The sequence below is a fragment of the Zalophus californianus genome, chromosome 10 (genome assembly GCF_009762305.2).
Source record: "Zalophus californianus isolate mZalCal1 chromosome 10, mZalCal1.pri.v2, whole genome shotgun sequence".
Classification (NCBI taxonomy): Eukaryota; Metazoa; Chordata; class Mammalia; order Carnivora; family Otariidae; genus Zalophus; species Zalophus californianus.
In genome coordinates this window covers 96,255,964-96,268,100 of record NC_045604.1, presented here as the reverse complement: position 1 = coordinate 96,268,100, position 12,137 = coordinate 96,255,964, and the positions used below count along the sequence as shown (strand labels likewise).

The 12,137-nt window shown below is 58.5% G+C and overlaps 2 protein-coding genes across 5 annotated transcripts; both read left to right on the top strand.

The window, feature by feature from the left end:
* The first annotated feature begins 276 nt into the window (after window positions 1-276).
* LOC113932397 (keratin-associated protein 10-2) lies at window positions 277-9,258 on the top strand. Of its 3 annotated transcripts, none has more exons than XM_027611465.2 (7): window positions 277-398; window positions 624-659; window positions 1,439-1,582; window positions 1,775-1,930; window positions 5,820-6,347; window positions 6,502-6,584; window positions 8,928-9,258. In XM_027611465.2, exons 2-5 carry the CDS (start codon window positions 654-656, stop codon window positions 5,931-5,933), a joined length of 420 nt encoding a protein of 139 aa, XP_027467266.1. In that variant the 5' UTR covers window positions 277-398; window positions 624-653; the 3' UTR covers window positions 5,934-6,347; window positions 6,502-6,584; window positions 8,928-9,258. The 3 variants fall into 3 exon arrangements, with proteins under 3 accessions (XP_027467266.1, XP_035578178.1, XP_027467267.1); XM_027611466.2 differs by having other exon boundaries at window positions 283-360; XM_035722285.1 differs by lacking the exon at window positions 5,820-6,347 and having other exon boundaries at window positions 8,928-9,255.
* On the top strand, window positions 6,713-12,120 carry ALDOA (aldolase, fructose-bisphosphate A). Of its 2 annotated transcripts, none has more exons than XM_027611463.1 (9): window positions 6,713-6,870; window positions 9,280-9,406; window positions 9,492-9,703; window positions 10,300-10,354; window positions 10,454-10,614; window positions 10,987-11,070; window positions 11,195-11,369; window positions 11,532-11,731; window positions 11,820-12,120. In XM_027611463.1, the coding sequence occupies exons 2-9, from the start codon at window positions 9,295-9,297 to the stop codon at window positions 11,913-11,915; spliced, it is 1,095 nt and encodes a 364-aa protein (XP_027467264.1). In that variant the 5' UTR covers window positions 6,713-6,870; window positions 9,280-9,294; the 3' UTR covers window positions 11,916-12,120. The 2 variants fall into 2 exon arrangements, with proteins under 2 accessions (XP_027467264.1, XP_027467265.1); XM_027611464.1 differs by lacking the exon at window positions 6,713-6,870 and adding an exon at window positions 7,381-7,966.
* The last annotated feature ends 17 nt before the right edge of the window (window positions 12,121-12,137 follow it).

Below are 12,137 nucleotides of genomic sequence, written 5' to 3'. Positions count from 1 at the left end.
CCAAAGTCACCCAGCACGTTGGTGGTGCAGCCCGGCGGGTCGGTGTTCCCTTTGCGGCGCCGCAGGACCCAGCACGGGATGAGGACCCGACCCGGGCAGGTGGCAGCGGGGAACTCGCCTTTTCCGTTCAGTAACGGCGGGAAAACCCAGAGGACCGCGACTAGGAGGGGCCGGCGGCCGCAGAGGATCCGGCCGGGGAAGAGCGGCGAGCGGCGGGGAGAAGGAATTTGGGTCTCGGCGGCCGCCGTAGGAGCGGCGCTCGGATCCCCATAGCAACGGCCAGACGCAGCGGGAGCTTCTGGGCGGCGGCCGATTGGACGAGCGCGGCGCGGAATCCGCGAACTGCCCGCGGCCCCGAGGGTGCAGGCGCCGGGGACCGGTCACTGGAGGGAGCCGGGGTGCGGGGACAGCCAGGGGTGTGGCCCGGTCAGGCTGGGGCCTGCGAGGGGGACGCCGCCCCGAATCCCCGGACCCCCGATCCCCACTGTCCGGACCTGGAGCCATCGTTCGGCCTCAGTTTCTCCAACCGGGAGTTGGCGGGGGGGGGGGGTGGGGGGGAGTGGGCATCCCAGTCCAATGGCCCCTCTCAGCCTCTGAGACCCAGGACTTTCTCTCCTCTGCAGCTCCTGGACTGACTGGCGCTGCCCTGACCCATGGACGTGAGTCCTAGGCCCCTTTCCCTTTTCTGGAGCGGCCCCCTCAGGGCCTTAAACTCGCCTTGGAGCCCGAGCCCAGACTGGAGAGGGGGCTGTTTACCCAACAGAGACCCTTCGAGCTCAGGACCAGAGCTGTGAGAGAGTGCCCGGAATAGACTTCACACGGAGAGCACATTCCCGCTCTTTCTGGCAAGATGAGAAGCTTGCCAAGTAATCAAGGAGGCTTTAAAGGCATCCCAGGCTGAGGGAACAGCTTGGGCAGAGACTCGGGGCTGGGAGACTTCAGTCTGGCTGGAGTATAGAGGAGGAGGGAGGGAGAGGTAGGCAGGGCTAGACTGGGGCTTTGTCACTGAGATAAGAAGTTTGGACTGAGTCCGTGGGAGACACTGATGGATTGTAAGGAAGGGAGGGTTACACAACACAACTGGTGTGGAAAGGGGCAAAACTGCAGGTTGGAAGACATTTAGGGCCTGAGGGATGGTAAAGTGGGGCTGAGGAATCAGAGACAATAGGTCTGTGTGGAGAGGCATTCTGAGAGGAAGATCAACCAGTCTTGGAAAATTCTCAAATGACCAGCAGGGACCGATGGTCCTGAAAAGGGGGTGATTGGGAGAAGTCACGTTTGGGGAACAGGATAGTGTAGTCCTAATGACGCTCTCCCCGCCATCTGATGGCTGTTCCTCCTCTCATCCCAGCTGCGTCCAGGTGTCCGTCCTGGTATTTTTGTGCTCCCCGCAGCCCCTCCCACCTTCTTGTCACCCCTTCCTCCTGTGCTTGTGCAGGCCTCCTCTAGCCCGTGGAATACCACCCCGGCTCCCGTCAGCAGTCCTTCCCTGCTGCTCCCCATCCCTGCCATCGTGTTCATCGCTGTGGGCACCTATTTGTTGCTGCTCGGCGTAGTGCTGCTGACTAGGCACTGCCTACTGGTGAGGAGCCTGGTGGAGGCCGAAGGGTGGGCTCCGGGGAAGAGGAAGCGGTCAGTCAGTGCCCTCAGCGGCAGGCCCTTACCCTGAGGCTCCTTTGCCATTTAGCCACCGCATCCATCCCTCCGTGCCATGTCCCCCCCTACCTCCTCCCCCCACCATCTGGCCCGGATCCTGCCCCTTTGCATCTCCTAGGCCCAGGGTGGCTGCACCGACTGCAGCTCCCCCTGCAGGAAGCAAGGTGCCTCCAGGCCCCAGGACTGTTGCTGGACCTGTGCAGAAGCCTGCGACTTCCCTCTGCCTAGCCCAGCCCACTGCCTGGACGCCTGCTGCCCCCAGCCCACAGAAGCGGTGAGTTCCCGTCCCAGCCCTGACACCCTGAGCCCTGACCTGGGCCCTCTCTGGGCATTTCTTTTGTTGGTGCTGTTCAACAACATGGATTGCTGAGCACTGACTCTGGGGAGACTGGGTCAGTTGGAGACAGCCAAAGAAAGACATCATAAACAGCACATCGCATACTTTCTGGTGCTGAAAGCTACTCGGAGGAAAGAAAACAGGGTGGCAGCTGGGGACAGCTGTGTAACCTGGAGGGCACACTGGCTTCTGAAAATGGTGGTTAAAAGAAAAAACAACCCGACACAGAGCTCCTTCTGTTCACTGAGTGAGTACGACGCCCCAGATTCTGTGCCACTTTATTGACATTATCATTTACTCAACAACCCCGAGAGCTGGGTATTTTTAAAAACCTAGATATATATAGTTCTGAGTATGAAAAGCATTGATTACAAAGCGTGCATGTAGAAATGCAAAGAAGGCACCAGTCAGCGTGTAAACCAGCTCTATAACCAAGGCTGCTATGTTTTGTTTGCGCCCTCATATACTGGTAGACTGTTGTCACTGCTGTGTTATCTACCAGTATTTGGCAAAGGTGGGGTCATGCCACAGATACTCTTTCATCACTTCTGCTACCTGCCCTTTTTGACTTGACATCACACCTTGACCTCCTCTCCGTGCCTGTGCATGTAAAGGGGGAAGTATTTCTGTCCTTTTGCAGGGAGAGGAGTTGGCTGAGGGAGATTCAGTTGCTTCTACAATGTTACATAGTAGAGTGGTGCACAGTAAATTGCTCCACTGTGTGTCGAAATAGAATCCTCAGGGAGAAGCCTGGCTCCTGGAGGGCAGGCCATTTTCGCTTTTGCAGGTTGAAAGATGGTGAATGTAATTGACCACCTTCCTATTTGAGGCTCGGATTTAGACAGCGAAGCTCTTGCCCTTGAAGTGGTGACCTTCCCCCCAGGAGGAAAGCAGGAGGATGAAAGACAAGCAAATTCATAACTTGGGCTGACCATAGTTGGTCAAATTCCCGGGAGATGTTTTGAGTTTTGAAGGAAATTATGGGGCAAGGGGCTCTCCTCTTACAAAAAAATCTGCTTCTGGTTTCCTAGGGGTAGCTGGGAAAGGGAGCCCAGGACTGAGGCTAAGGGGGCAAAGGGGAAAAAGAAGATGGCCCTGGGTCCTAAAAACTCCCTATTTCATAGGAAATGCTCAATTACGAAGCGATTTCTGGTCCCCTGTTGGGGGTACGCTGCTCCTTGCCCCTTCTGTCAGTCTGGGCCTCTCCTCCTCGGTCAGGGTGAGGTGCAGGGAATTCCAGACCTGGAGATATATTATATATATATATATATCAGACCTCAGGGTCTGATCCACCCTGCTTCTGCCAGAGCCAGGAAGGATTCTAGAATGGCCACAGGGCAGGGCAGGATCCCATTCTGTCCTTGAGCTGTCTTTGCACAAGGTACAGTAAAGTGCCTGTTCTTCAGTTTCTTTGTAGTAACAGTAACAACCACAAATATGACAAAGCTCTTGCCTACTTTACAGCTGTTAGAAACAGCCTTCCAGAGGCTGGAGTGACTTACCTGAGGCCCAGGCCGGGACACAAACCCAGATTTCTCTTCCTCTCTGGGGGAGACACCTGCCTGCTCTGGGCTTTCACCAAGCATGTGGCAAGGATCTCATTCACTCATTCACCCATTCCTTCACCTACTAAAGATCTGTGCAGTTGAGGCACTGTGCCAGGCCCTGGGGGCTCTGCGAAAGAAGCTGGACTGGGTCCCAACCCACATGGGGCTTCCACTGCAGCAAAGGACAGAGAGGAGGAAGTAGGCAGTTACTTTAGAGCATGAGAAACAAAGTGATACATAGCGCGATGGTTGGTTCTCAGCCCTGTGTGTGATCAGAAGTGCGGATGGGACAGACACAAAGCCAGGCATCCGGGCCCCACACCCAGTAGGTCTGGCCGGGGCAGGGGCCGGAGAGCTGTAGCAAGAATCGCTGCCTTTTCTGGAGTGCTCACCACGTACTAGGCATCAGGCTCAGCTCCTTCCCCTGATGCCCCACCGTGAGCCTCTGAAGCAGGCATTCTGTTGGTTTCAGAGATGACCGAACTGAGGTTCAAAACATGAGTGAGCCAAACCTGGGCCTGAATTTGATTCAAATCTGGGCCTGAGCCCTGGACACCAGAGACGGCGGGCCATCACAAAATCACAGGGAAAGGAATCGAAGCCGAAGCTGCAGAGCCTAGAGAGACACAAGGGTTAACAGGCTTGTGGCATTCTTGTTTATGTACCGAAGTAGCAGATTCCTTCCAGAAGCCACATGGCTGCTTGTGAGAGTCCAGAAATCCATTAGACAGTTATTAATGACTAGCTCTAAATCCTTACAGTGGACAGAGCCCAGAAATGCTTTCAATACCCTCTCCTTCGAGGTGAGGGTGGCAGAGCCTCTCTCAGCCACCAGTGCTGCGCACAGAATGACAGTGTGGTCCTCCAAAACCTCACAGAGCCCACTTCATCCCAAACTGGGACTCCCCAGAGACGCCCCAAACCACTCCTTCGTCAGATACAAGGAAACCGCTTCACTCCCCCTTCCGCCATGACGCCTGTAGCCTCCTCCTCGAGAGACAGTCCTGCTGACAGCAGCGCCAGCCCAGGTCAGACCCCTGTCCCTGCAGCCAGCAGATCCCCTCCCCTCACTGGAGCCCCTAGTGATATCTGATCTCACCAGTCATCTGATAGCGCACCCCCAAACCTCAGCTGTTTCAAAGGTCATTCCCCTATTCCTGGCTTGGCCTGGCATCTGATTGAGGTGTGCAACTGGGACTGTCAGCTAGCTCGGCCTCAGGCCTCAAGGAGCCAATCTCCTGGCACGTCCGGGGTGTGTCCCACTCCAGCCACTTGGCCTGACTCCAGCCCATGCGTGAAGAAGTAGCAGATCACCCCTGTCACCAGGCAGGACAGGAGTAGGCTGAAATAGACCAGTTCTCCCTTCTTGTCACAAGGGACAGACCCTTCTTTCCCCCCGGGGAGCTAAGGAGTCCTCTTCTTTCTTCTTTGCCCAAAGAGGGGAAAATGGTTTGATTCATCCACTCACTCGACATTCATTTGTATCTCACATACCTACCGAGGATGAGTCCTCGTGCTACCTCACCAGTGACATGAGATGAACTGTCCCTGTCCCCGCGGACCCAGAAAGAAGCTGATAGTTCTGGCTCTGGGGGGCAGTGGAGTCAAGGGGCCTCTCCCTCTCTGAGCCTCCATTTCCTCTTTTGTGGAGAGGCCCCCTGCCCAAGGTTCTGATAAATAAAAGAGAGAGGACTCTTGAAAACATTAAAAAAAAAATCTGCCAATTACCATTTTCAAAGACAACTGGGAGATTTTTCAGAATCATGCATGAATACAGCCTTGCAGGGAGTAGGTGCTCAGAAATAATGAAAGAGGTCCTGCAGTTTGGTCTCATGCCAAGGAAGAAAACGGAACCAAGTTCTTTTTATCATAGAAGGAAAACGTGTGTGTGCTCTCCCTCGTCTCCGTACTTGGAACTGAAGGAGGCCACAAGGATATAGTAGAACCAACTTTAAGCTGAACATCAGGACTTCATGGAACAGGGCTACTTGATCTCTCAGTCTCCTTGCCTATAAAATGGGAAGAAGGAAAGAACCCCCTGAATAATTTCTTCCAGCTCCTGAGCTCAGTTGTTTGGAACGCCGCCTCCTTGCTGATTTCTCAACAGCACAGGGAATTGATTTGTTCCCAAGAAATGGTAGATGGTACCCTCTGTTCCACTGGGCAAATGTGGCTTCCCAGGCCTCTCTGTTCCCTTCTCCCCGGAGAGGGAAACAGCTTAGGGGACTGGTCGCCCTTCCTCCTGCCCCTCTCCCTCACCCCTCTCTCCTCTCCCTCAGGGTTGGGCCCCTAGCTGTCCCCGCTGCTGTCCGCTCTGTGACTGTGCCTGTGCTTGCCAGCCTCCCGACTGCCAGAGCCTCAACTGTCTCTGCTTCCAGATCAAGCTCCGATGAGGCCCCGGAGTCCCTGCCCCTTGGGGAGTGGCCAGCCCCCGGGGCCCACATGCCCCGCTCCCTGCCCCGCTCCCTGACGGGGCCTCTAGGCCCCTGGAACCACAAATGGCCTGCCCAGCTCATCGGCCTGGGAACCAGCGGCAGAGAGCCTGGCTCCCTGCAGAGCAGGACTCAGAGAGCCCCTGGCCATTTGGACTGCAGCCCCTTTGGAGGGCCAGGAGGGAGAGGGGCTAGTGCTCTGGCAGGTCACCCTGCCCACCTCTCCCCCTTGCCACATAAACTATTATAATTGAAGGTGAGGGTGGGAGACACTGCTCACCACAGACCACCTCATGGGACGAACTTGGGCCTGGAGTATCAGGATATAGGGGTACCACAGCCACACAGTGTCCATGGACTCTCGGTTATCTTGAGGTGAGCATCGCATCTGCATCTGCTCTCCCGCCAAAGGCATGGTCTCCCCAGGATCACAAGAGCCATCATCAGGGCCCAGAGGGGAGGGAGGATAGAGAAGGAGGCAGGGAGGGCCACAGATCCGAGTCTCCTTTCCTCTTCTCCCTCCCCATAGATTCTTGTGCGAAGATTGATTTCTCTTGACAACCTCTGAGGGCTTCAGACTGGATTTCCAAGGAAATGTCCTCCAAAGTACCGGTGAGTGGGCAGGGCCCGCCCCTGCCCCCCAACTAGGGCAAGCCCAGGCCTTCCTCCCCCTTCCCTCACTGTAGGCCCCACGCTGGCATGAATGTCAGGGGCTTCAGGTTTCCCTAAATATAGGTCCCTGCCAGCGGATCCGTGGCAAGGAAAGGGCAAGGGTCACCGGAGGAGTTGCGGACATGGGCTGGGGGGAGGGCGGGAGCTGCCTTATAACCCAGCCCGGGAGCGGCCAGGCTCACTCGCTGCTGACCAGGCTCTGCCCGCTCCTTCTGCCTCCTCGCAGGTAGGCGCCCACGGGACGCAGCGCGGGGGGGAGGGGGGGCGGCGCGCTAAGGGGTCCAGATGAGGATGAGGGGGTTCAGCTGGGGGCTGACCAGCTAGGGACAGGTTTGATTTGGAGGGGGAAGTCAGGTCCCAGGGAGACGTTTTCGCGGGGCTTCTGGCGCCGCATCCCCAGACTTGCTGGGACGAGCGGTGGCTGCTGCAGGACGGTCGGCGCCGGCCCGGGGCGGAGAGCGCCTGCGCACGCGCGGCGAGGCTGGCCCGCCGGACCCAGAGCCCGTGAGCCCGACGGGCGCGGCCGGGGCGCCGACACCCGCGCGGGCGGGCCTCCCGGAACCGCTGCCCCGCCGCCCTCTCGGGCTCCTCCCAGTGCAGCCGCTCTTCCGCGCGGGCTGGTGACCCAGGGAGGGGTGGCCCCGCGCCCCTGAGCCCGCAAGGGGAGTCTGCGGGCGAGGCCGGCCGACGCCCGACCTCCGGGTGTGCCACAGCGTGACACACGCGGCCATCAGCGCCGGCCGGAAGCTGGGGCTGCCCCGGGCCGCCCGGCGGGGGCTGGGCGGGGAGGCTGAGCCTCCGTCTTTTCAGGCTCTTGTACCCACTTCCCCCCTCCCCATCTCCTCCGGTGCCCCAAATCGGCTGAGTCACAGCGCCCCAGAACGCGCCAACTGGGGGGGGAGGGAGAGGGAGGGGAGGGCCCCGGCGACCCGCAGGATGTGGCCCGAGTCACGTCCTAGGGGGCCGGGGGAGGGATCGTGTTCTCGCCGCGCTGTCCCCGCCCAAGCGCCGCCTCCGGGCTTCGCCTTTCGGGGGCGGCCTCTCCACTAATCCTCGCCTGCAATTGGACGCCAGGGCGCCTCCCGCCCCCTTCAAGGGAAGAAACCCGGCGGAGGCTGGCGCCGTGCCTTTATAAAGCCCGGCGCCACCTCCCTCCTGCCCGCCCCCTGCGCCGCCCCCTCCGGAGCTTAATAGGCTGCGTTCCTCCTGGAACGCGTCGCAGAACCAGGGTCCTGGTAACGACTGCCGCGTTCGCTCAGTCTGCTCGCCGGCCCGCCGCCCTCCACCGCCGCACCCCGCAAACCCGCCCCCTCCCGTGCCAGGTGAGCGCCCCTCGCCATGTGCGAAGGTCAGGGACCGTGGAGAAGGATCCTGGGGGCCGTCGGCAGCCGGACCCCCCCTCCCCCAACCCCGGTCCCAGCATCTCCCGCGTCCCACTACCACCCACACATATGCTCTCAGCCCGGATTCCGCAACCCTCTCCAGCTTGAGCTCGGTTTGCTGCGCAACGCAGCGGCTCCGCGCGCTGCGTCATGGCGAGGGAGGAAGCAGGACGAGATGAAGGGCCATTCTCTCTCTCCTTTACTTGCCGGGACCCCAGGTGCAAAGCATTACGGCCCCTTTGCCTCTGCGGGGATCCTAAGAGGCAGCAAAGGGATGGGGGCCAGCTCATATAACTGCCTCAGGGTTCCGGAAAGCGTGGTTGGGCCCTGCCCTGGGAGGTGGGCGCCCCCGGCAAGGAGGGGAAACCCCTTGGAGGCGCCTGATGCCCAGTTAACACTTTCCGTGTCTTTCCTTATTGGGTGACCTTGATGGTGAGCTTGGAACAGCTGCAGCCGTGCGAGCAGACAGGAGCATTTTCAGGGGAAGGGGTGGGGCGCCTGCCTCTCTACAATTCTCTCACCCTGTATGAGCAGTGAGATCGGCAAACCTTACCCATTTCCGCCACCCCGGCCTGGGCTTCCTCGGCTGCCCTTTCCTGGGCTTCTGATTACCCTCCTACCCTTTCTTCCAACACCCTTTTCCGAACGCCCTCCCCCAACCCTGGTGGAGAAGCTTGACCTTGGGATGTCCTTGAGGCTTTGGAGCCTGGGCCAGCCCTGGGACTTTGGGTGGATTGGAAGGCCCTGGCAGTCAGAAGATCTGGGTTCTAATCTCAGCTCTGGCTCTTGTGCTGTGTGACCTGAATCACAGAACTTTCCCTTCTCCGGGTCCTTGGGTTGGGCCCTCTGCCTACATACCCCCTCTAAATTCTAAATTACTCCGGTTCGGTTCTGCTTCTAGGCAAGGTGACCCCATGGCAGAGCGCAAGCCAGAAGGGTCCGGCTTCTACATGACCCGTCTGTCCATGGCTCTGGCCTATTGCATTGCCCCAGATGCCAGTATGCCACCCCACCCACAGCTGGGAAACACCCAGCAACAGACAGTGTTAGGAAAGGTACAGGAGGCAGGCCTAGTATAGGGAAGTTGGGTGTAGGGGAGGGCTGGGGACAGGAAGTGGCCAGATACCCACCGGTATGGAGCAGGGGAGGTAGGGAACCTTTATCCCAACCTCCAGGCAAGGGGCCCTGCTGGTTGGAAGACCCACAGTGAGCCCCCGCTAATCAGTCCTCCCCTATCTGCCCCCTTTGCCCAGGAACTGACCGGCACCATGCCCTACCAATACCCAGCGCTGACCCCGGAGCAGAAGAAGGAGCTTTCCGACATCGCTCACCGCATCGTGGCTCCGGGCAAGGGCATCCTGGCTGCAGATGAGTCCACTGGTACGGGCAGGACACCGTAGGAGGAGAGCCTAGGGTCAAGGGTGACTGGCTGACCCCCTTATTTCTGTATGCTGCCCTCTCCCAGGGAGCATCGCCAAGCGGCTGCAGTCTATCGGCACTGAGAACACAGAGGAGAACCGGCGCTTCTACCGACAGCTGCTGCTGACTGCCGACGATCGCGTGAACCCCTGCATCGGGGGCGTCATCCTCTTCCACGAGACGCTCTACCAGAAGACAGATGATGGGCGTCCCTTCCCCCAAGTTATCAAATCCAAGGGCGGTGTTGTGGGCATCAAGGTGAGGGGGCGGGGTCTCAGGATGTGAGAGGTGAGCAAGCACTCTGGGAGAGAAGGCCAGAGTAGTAGGCTGGCGATGGATGTTGGGTTGGGAGTCTGGAGACTTGGGTGGGGTCTGCCCCAGATCATCTCCAAAGCATATGTGAGGAAAGCTAGAAACGTAGGAGACCCGCTTGGCCTGTTTTTAATATTTCATTTTTAAGTGATTCCCACACCCAACCTGGGGCTTGAACTCACAACCAACCCTGAGATCAAGAGTCACAGGCTCCACCGACTGAGCCAGCCAGGCGCCCTTGCCTGGCGTTTTTAATCCTTGTAATTCTCAGAGCACGGTATTCCCTTGATCGTACAGAGAAAAAAACCAGAAACTCAAGGCAGTGATGTGTGCGGCTCAGCGAGTTAGTAAGTGCTAGGAGCCCAGGCTCTGTCCAGTCACATCCCCATGTATTTTCCCTCCTAGGATCAAGTAGTGTAACTTCGTGAAAACGTTTGCAAAGCGAGATACCATTTGAGGGATTAAGGAAAGTTGAGGGCAGAGTGGAGTACTAGAGGTCCCTTCCCCCACCTTATGTTGTTGCCCACCCCACCCCCCCACAGGTGGACAAGGGCGTGGTACCCCTGGCAGGAACAAATGGCGAGACTACCACCCAAGGTGAGAACTGCTCTCTGCTCCCTGCCCTCCAGACCTACCCCTCCGGGTGCCACCCGCCCCCTCCTCCGCCATGTTCTGACTCTTCTACTCCCCATCCAGGGCTGGATGGGCTGTCTGAGCGCTGTGCCCAATACAAGAAGGATGGAGCTGACTTTGCCAAGTGGCGCTGCGTCCTGAAGATTGGGGAACACACCCCCTCAGCCCTTGCCATCATGGAAAATGCCAACGTTCTGGCCCGTTACGCCAGCATCTGCCAGCAGGTGGGCCGATGGGTCCCCAGCAGGCCACCTCCCGCCTCCTTTGGTTCCAGAGTATCAGCTAGCCTGCCACCCATCTGTCAGGATACATACCCGACCCCCCCGACCCCCCCCCCCCCAGCAGCTATTCTGGATCCTCACCAAGCGTCCGGCTTGGGCCCATGGAGGATACTCGAGGGCTCTCTGAACAGAGGAGCAGAAGAGGGATTATGTGGGTGGCTTGGAGGACATGCCTGTCTCTTGCAGTCCGCTGAGGGCTATGAAGCCATGAGTCTCTGTCGTCGTGGACAGAAGATCTCGGCTGATGGCTGTGGAGAGCTGTAGGTGGGCTCTAGGTTAGGAGGCCTCATGGCTACCCTGTCCCTCATCCCACAGAATGGCATCGTGCCCATCGTGGAGCCTGAGATCCTCCCTGATGGGGACCATGACTTGAAGCGCTGTCAGTATGTAACCGAGAAGGTAAGGTACCTGCCTGCCTGGACAGTGTGGTGGCTAGGCAGCTGGGCCGGGGGCCTTGGGGCTGACCCATCCCCACCCTGCCCCCAACTCCACCCCAATCCACCTTGGCCCTGCTCTGCTGTAGGTGCTGGCTGCCGTCTACAAGGCTCTGAGTGACCACCACATCTACCTGGAAGGCACTTTGCTGAAGCCCAACATGGTAACCCCAGGCCACGCCTGCACCCAGAAATATTCTCACGAGGAAATCGCCATGGCAACTGTCACAGCCCTGCGCCGCACAGTGCCCCCCGCTGTCACTGGTGAGACCCACATCCTCCTCTTGATCTCTGGGAGGTAGATGAACTGCACCCGTAATCTTTAAGCCCATTTGGTCAGATTTTCAGGTCACTTTCTAGAGGCTGCTACCAATCCCCAGGTCTTTGCCCATAGCCACTTACCCCACTTTACTCCTTGTTCTACAGGGATCACTTTCCTATCTGGAGGCCAGAGTGAGGAGGAGGCATCCATCAACCTCAACGCCATCAACAAGTGCCCCCTGCTGAAGCCGTGGGCCCTGACCTTCTCCTATGGCCGAGCCCTGCAGGCTTCTGCCCTGAAGGCCTGGGGTGGAAAGAAGGAGAACCTGAAGGCTGCCCAGGAGGAGTATGTCAAGCGAGCCCTGGTAAGGATGGGACTGGATGGAGGTGGGCAGGGTGTCGGGGCGGATGGAATTCTGATGAGACCTCACTCTGGCTCCTCTCCCCTCTTAGGCCAACAGCCTCGCCTGCCAAGGAAAGTACACCTCCAGTGGTCAGGCCGGGGCTGCAGCCAGCGAGTCCCTCTTCATCTCTAACCATGCCTACTAAGCGGAGGTGTTCTAAGGCTGCCCCCTCAACACTCCAGCCCCTGCCCCCTCCCACACTCATTCTTGAAGAGGGGGCCTCACCGGGGCTCCAGGCTGCTCTTTCCCATCACTTTGCCTCCCACGTGACATTGGTGTGTGGTGTTGTCTGTATATGCTAACTCCATCTCTTTCCAGCCCACTGCCAATAAACAACTATTTAAGGGGGAGTCTGCTGTCCATGTCT